The sequence below is a fragment of the Gekko japonicus genome, unplaced genomic scaffold, assembly GCF_001447785.1.
Source record: "Gekko japonicus isolate JY-2015 unplaced genomic scaffold, Gekko_japonicus_V1.1 scaffold6909, whole genome shotgun sequence".
Classification (NCBI taxonomy): domain Eukaryota; kingdom Metazoa; phylum Chordata; class Lepidosauria; order Squamata; family Gekkonidae; genus Gekko; species Gekko japonicus.
Window position 1 is genome coordinate 1 of NW_015161633.1, and position 6,605 is coordinate 6,605.

Genomic DNA, 6,605 nt, shown 5'->3' on the forward strand with positions numbered 1-6,605 from the left:
TGTGATGAAGCATGTATCAAAATATTGAACAACAACACAACATTTTGACTCCTGTCCCGCTATTTGCCCAGAGGCAAATGAGGCCAGTGTTGTGGCCATCACCCAAGCCAGAGAAAGGGTCCTGGCTTCAGGCAAAGGTTGGATGAAAGACCCTCAGAAAGACTCTAGAAGGGGGCAAATCATTCATTTCTCTGTTGCCAGCCTTTAAAACACACTCTTCCTCCTGGATGGGATTACAGACATCCGCTCTGATTGTGATCTGGAAATGATCCATCCCCTAACACCGGTTGGGATTCTGGCCTTTGATCTTGAACATGTTTCTATCCTTCCAAGGGAATTTTTACTCTTGCTTGGATTTTTGTCCTTCCTTATATAAGGCTGATCACTTTCTCTCTCTCTTTCTCTCCGCAGAAAAGGCCAGAATTCTGTCTGTGGTGAAGACAGACAACAGCCTTGCATCCAAAGAAACCCTGGGGAGTCCCACAAGAGGATCTCAAGAGAGGATTTCCTTCCCAGGTGGGCTGGCTGAGAGTGGGGGTGTCAAGGGAACGGGCAAGGAATACCAATGGGACTTTTCTGCTTCGCTTCTAAATGACTCTTAGTAGGAAGCCCACTAGGCAAAGCAGGAGGGAGGCCTGGTTTGGAAGCTCCTTCTGGGGAAGAGTTTGTCTGTGGCTCTTTTTTTTTTGTATAAAGTTTTATTTCCCTCTCCTAAAAAGGAGATAATTTCGCTTTACTTAGAAAAATAGGGAAGTGATATAGAGGGATAAAGTAAAGTGTTGAGTGATGTTAAATATTAGTAAATTAAACATTTCTAATTTAAAGTTAAAGTCAAAGTTTTTTCTGTGGATAGGTGATCTTTTTCTTCTTCAGCTTTCAAAAAGGTAATTAATATGTTAGTAATGTCCTTTTGGGGTTAGAATTACTTTTACAGCATAGTCCAAAACAGTTAATTCTTGGGGCCTTTCCCTTTTTTGTCTCTCAAATGTCTGTGGCTCTTGAAAGGCCGTGGTATGCCAAAATCCTGGATACTCTTGGAAAAGGTGGGGGGTCAGTTAAGGACAGCAAAGCTGGATGAGGCAAACGGGCCGTCAATCCTTTCCTACTTCAGAGTTTGTGCTAATACCAAGTGCTAACGCTATCTCCCTCTTTATTCCAGCAGAGGATGATCCGGGAAACGAGGAGGCTGAGGAACTTCACCCACAATTTCCAGATGAAGTTAATAATGAAGGCTTGAAAGGAAACATCAAGAATCAAGGCAGACCTATGAGAAAGAACAACAGCCATTTGGTAAAGAAGAGAGATGGAATAATGCGTAATTTGCACTTTCCAAAGCACAATATAATGAAGACAAGTAAACCCATTCAGCATGGAAAGTACTTCAAATATAGATCACAGTTTCTTGAGAATCAAGGAATACGAACCGGAGAAAAATGTCTTGAATACTCAAAGAAATTCAGTTCGAATGGCAATTTTCAAGGTTGTAAAAGAACCCTCACAGGGGAGAAAACTTTTGACTGTTCAGTGTGTAGAAAGAGGTTCAGTACAAGTGGCAATCTTAAAGTGCATAAAAGAATCCACGCAGGGGAGAAACCGTTTGAATGTTCAGTGTGTGGAAAGAGATTCAGTACAAGTAGCAATCTTCAAGAGCATAAAAGAACCCACACACAGGAGAAACCTTTTGAATGCTCAGAGTGTGGAAAGAGATTTAATCATAATCGCGGTCTTCAACAGCATAAAAGAACGCACACAGGGGAGAAACCATTTGATTGCTCAGAGTGTGGAAAGAGATTTAATCATAATCGCGGTCTTCAACAGCATAAAAGAACGCACACAGGGGAGAAACCATTTGATTGCTCAGAGTGTGGAAAGAGATTTAATCATAATCGCGGTCTTCAACAGCATAAAAGAACGCACACAGGGGAGAAACCATTTGATTGCTCAGAGTGTGGAAAGAGATTTAGTCTTAATGGCAACCTTAAAAAGCATGAAAGTACCCACACTGGGGAGAAACCGTTTGAATGTTCAGAGGGTGGAAAGAGATACAGTAGGAGTGGCAGTCTTCAATATCATCAAAGAACTCACACAGGGGAGAAATCTTTTGAATGCTCAGAGTGCGGAAAGAGATTCAGTCAGAGTAGCAGTCTTCATATTCATCAAAGTACCCACACAGGAGAGAAACCGTTTGAGTGCTCAGAGTGTGGAAAGAGATTCAGTCAGAATGGCATTCTTCTATCTCATCAAAGAACCCACACAGACAAGAAAGAGTTTGAATGCTCAGAGTGTGGAAAGAGATTCAGTACGAATGGCAGTCTTCATTATCATCAAAGAACCCACACAGGGGAGAAACCTTTTGAATGTTCCGAGTGTGGAAAGAGATTCAGTAGGAGTAGCAGTCTTGTATCTCATCATAGAACCCACACAGGGGAGAAACCTTTTGAATGTTCCGAGTGTGGAAAGAGATTCAGTAGGAGTGGCAGTCTTCTGTCTCATCATAGAACCCACACAGGGGAGAAACCTTTTGAATGCTCAGAGTGCGGAAAGAGATTCAGTATGAGTGGCAGTCTTCTATATCATCAAAGAACCCACACAGGGGAGAAACCTTTTGAATGTACAGAGTGTGGAAAGAGATTCAGTAGGAGTGGCAGTCTTCTATATCATCATAGAACCCACACAGGGGAGAAACCTTTTGAATGCTCAGAGTGCGGAAAGAGATTCAGTACGAGTGGAAGTCTTCAGTATCATCAAAGAACCCATACAGTGGCGGAACCTCTTGAACGTTCAGAGTGTGGAAAGAAATTCGGTCAGAGTAGTCATCTTGAGGAGAATAAAAGAACCCACACAGGAGAAACCGGGGGTAATTTTGTAGAAAAAGAACTGCAGGAGCTTATTACCATACCCAATAAGCTATTAGCATAATAGCTCATTAGCATATGCAACACCCCCTGACGTCACTGGAAGTGATGTCAGAAGGGGAAGCAAAAAGGGGGGGAGACATCTTCAAAAACCTTCCCTTCCCCAGCCAGCCTGCCAAACCCCTTCTCTCTGGAGTTGTACTGCAGCGGCAGCACAATCTTTCCATTGTATTCTATAGGGCCACAGAGTACAATGGAGAGATCACGCTGCTGCTGCTGCGCCGTGACTCTATAGAGAGAAGAAGCTTGGGGGCAGAGAGCTGGGGGCAGGGGTTGCCACCACTGCCATTAGTGCCCGCTTCTGGGTTGCCGGAGCGGTGCTCTGGTGTGCTCCGGGCCTAAACGACCCCTGGGAGAAACCATTTGAATGTTTAGAGTATGGAAAGAGATTCAGTACGTGTAGCAATAATCAGCATCATCAAAGAATCCGCACAGGGAAGAAACCTTTTTAATGCTCAGAATGTGGAAAGAGATTCAGTCAGAGTGGCAGTCTTTAGTATCATCAAAGTACCCACGCAGGGGAGAAACCTCTATAATGTTCGAAGTGTGGAAAGAGATTCGGTACGAGTCGCAGTCTTCAATGTCATGAATGAGCCTATGCATTGAAGAAATGTTTTGAATGTTCTGAATGTGGAAAGAGATTCAGTATGAGTGACAGTCTTCAAGATCATCAAAGAACTTACACAGAGGAGAAACTGTTTGACTGCTCAGACTGTGGGAAGAAATTCAGTATAAATGGCATTCTTCAGAGGCACTGAAGAACCCACACGGGGGAGAAACTAGGGTTGTGCAGGGGGGGGGAATCAGCAATATTCAGAGTTGGGACTATTTAGGAGCATCATATTCGAGACTCCCAAATACACAGCTCCATTATACCCTATGGGCCATTAAAGTCGATGACAAAATCTCATCGGTTATAATCTCAGGGCTGGGGGGCAGGGGGTTTGAGGGTGGGGCTCCAAACTTGCAGCGCAGCTGCTGGAATCTCTCCCCAAAAGAACCCCCATGTTTCAGAAATATTGGACTGGGGGTCCCATTCTATGGGCCCCCAAACAGGTTGGCCCTATCTCCTCCATTGTTTTCTATGGTGGGAAAAAATGTCAATTTTCCCATGGTGACTTTAATGGGCTTGGGGGAGGGGGTTTGAGGGAGAGGCACCAAATTCACACCATGGCTGCTAGAGCTTCTCCCCACATGAACTCCCAAGTCCCAAAGACATTGAACCAGTGGGTCCAATTCTGTGGGCACCCAAATAGGTGCCCCCCCTCCCTCCATTCTTTCCTGAGGGGATAAATAAACCTCACCACGCCAGTAGACACACAGCAAGGCAGGTAGCCAGGCACCCAGCAGGGAGACATTCCCAGAGAAACTCAGGGAAAGTGAACTGTTGAGAGGTTTCTTCTTTGCCAGGAGCCAAACACTGTGGAACGAGTGCCACAGTGGCAGTGCAAGTGCCCCACAGAAACACAACAGGACCAGCGTCAAATCAGAGAATCTCTGTCTTACTAACTTGGGGAGGGGGGCTTTCTGAAAGGACAGCAGAGTCAGTGCATTGAATGCAGTAGTGCCAGCATAGCGGCAGAATCCTGTGCCTGCCGGCGCCAACCTGTATGGTTTTACTGCATTCAAAAGCTTCAAGCTAGGCAATTGCCCCCCCCCCCATTTTATGTAGACCAGGGGAAACTGGGAAGCCAAGGGTCGGTGGCAGAGTGTTCCACACGGCCTTCTCGAACGTCTCTCCCCGACACCACCCTAGTTTGTACCTCACCGGTAAGATCACATGGACTCCTTGGGGGGTCTCCAAAGTATAAACCACATGGCATGCTCGAAGTGAAGAAGGCGCACTGCTTTCCCCTGGGTCAGCCTGCAGAGATTTCATGGCAAGTCTCACACTGACCTTTCCTTCCTGTGTTTACACTCTCACTATCCCTTTAATGTGTAGAATGGAGATCTCGGGGAAAGAACTTCCTTCCTTCCATTCAGCTCTACCCCACATACCACCTGCCTCCACCCTTAGCTAGTAAGCTTACTCTATCCTATCTCTCGTCTTTCCTATCCAGATTGTAGTTCTAGTACAGTAAAGAGACTAGGATTAGTCTATTAAATTTAAAATGTGCCTCTGTGTACCTGTCAGCTAGGCCTCTTGCCTGGCTGTCATTGTCATGGAGATGGGGGGGGTACTTTGGAATGATTACTTTTGTTTCTGCTGAGACTAAACTGGTTTTATTATTTGTCTGATATACTAAATGACCTTGGGTGGTGTAGTATTTCTCTTGGGAAATGTTGCCTGTTACTTTGGCAGGCTTCTGTAGGCTACCTGATTGGCCGTGGGCCATCAGGGGCCTGCTTTGAATTATGTATATCCATTTGCTTCATGTGCTTTCTTTTTAGTTCTAAGATGGACTGGTTATGATATCTGCATACTTTCAATGTCTCCATAAAGCTTTACTTCTTTGAAGGAAAGTTGTTGGGAACTGATTGCTGAAGGAGTCTGACAGTACCTTTGTGGCACTCTAGGCCTAACTACCTGGTTGGATCGCCAACTTCTTCCCAGCAGCTGAATCCAGTGCTATTGTGGGAAATGTCAGCTCTACAGGACTGAGGATCCCCTTTACCCCTTGTCAAGTAGTCCCGAGAAGGACTGCTTGTCTGGCTGATGGTCTATGTGGGCAGCACTGGGCAGTGTGGACAGGGGATCATGAGATTGCCTAGCTGTTCTAGTTCTTTGGCATTACCCAGGGTGCACCACAAGGAGGCGAGCTAGAGCAGCACCCCAAACGAAAGACTTAAATTCTAGGTAGTGGTATTTAGTGGGGCTGCTGCCCAGTCAGTCCACAAATCCAGTCAGTCCATGGAGTCAACCCAGGGAGGGCCTCAGAAAGTGAGAGGGAGGGGTCATGTGTGGCTGGGGAACATGGTAATTTCTGGGAGATCTCCAGGCCCCACAAGGAGATTGGCAATTCCAGTGACTGTTTGAGGTAAGATTGGGATATGTATTTTACCTCAGGACATACTCGATGACTCCCAACACCAACAGCAAACCGTTTAGAATGTTAGAGGCAAATGCCAATCAGGCCGCATATGCAAATGACCTCTGTGTTCCTACTGGCTCTTGGGGGAGAGGAACAGCAAACTGTTTGTAGAATATTGGAGGCGAGGCTCAGGAAACACAGCCAGTGGATAGGGACACCTTCTGAGTGACAGATCAGGGAGCTAACTGATTTGGGAGCATGTGGAATATTCTGGAGAGTGCCACCACCAAAACACAATCTGCCATACTGATCACTTGTTTGAAGTAGTTAGGAGATATGTCCTCTTTTTTTGTTTTTCAAAATATGGTAACCCTAGAGGAGAGTATTTGGTGTGGGCGTGCATCAGGTGTAATGTGGCTGTGTGTGAGGTGTAGTTGCAGCATAAGGAGTTGCCCACTGAGGCAGGCGGTGTCTTGAGGGAACTGAGATTGTTTCAGTGCCATCCTAAGTAAGTCTACTCAGAATCCCACTCACTAGGTCCATTCAATGGGGCTTACTTGTAAGCTGTCTTGAACCACAAGGAAAGGTGGGTGTAAATGTTGTAATAAGTAAATAAACTGTTCTTTTTTAAAAAAATAAACTGTTCTTAGAAGAGCACCATTTGATGTTGGGAGAGCATGGAGATATATTTTTGTAGGAGGGTAGATTTGGGGCGCTC

General features: G+C 45.5%; 1 protein-coding gene across 1 annotated transcript; it reads left to right on the top strand.

Annotated features, from left to right (window-relative positions):
* Positions 1–411: 411 nt before the first annotated feature.
* LOC107125884 (zinc finger protein 135-like) lies at positions 412–3,673 on the top strand (the record flags this gene model as incomplete). The annotated part of the gene is made up of 3 exons (XM_015429344.1): positions 412–516; positions 1,694–2,715; positions 3,524–3,673. Coding segments are annotated over 3 exons (1,277 nt in total), but the record flags the coding sequence as incomplete, so codon positions are not given.
* Between the last annotated feature and the right edge of the window lie 2,932 nt (positions 3,674–6,605).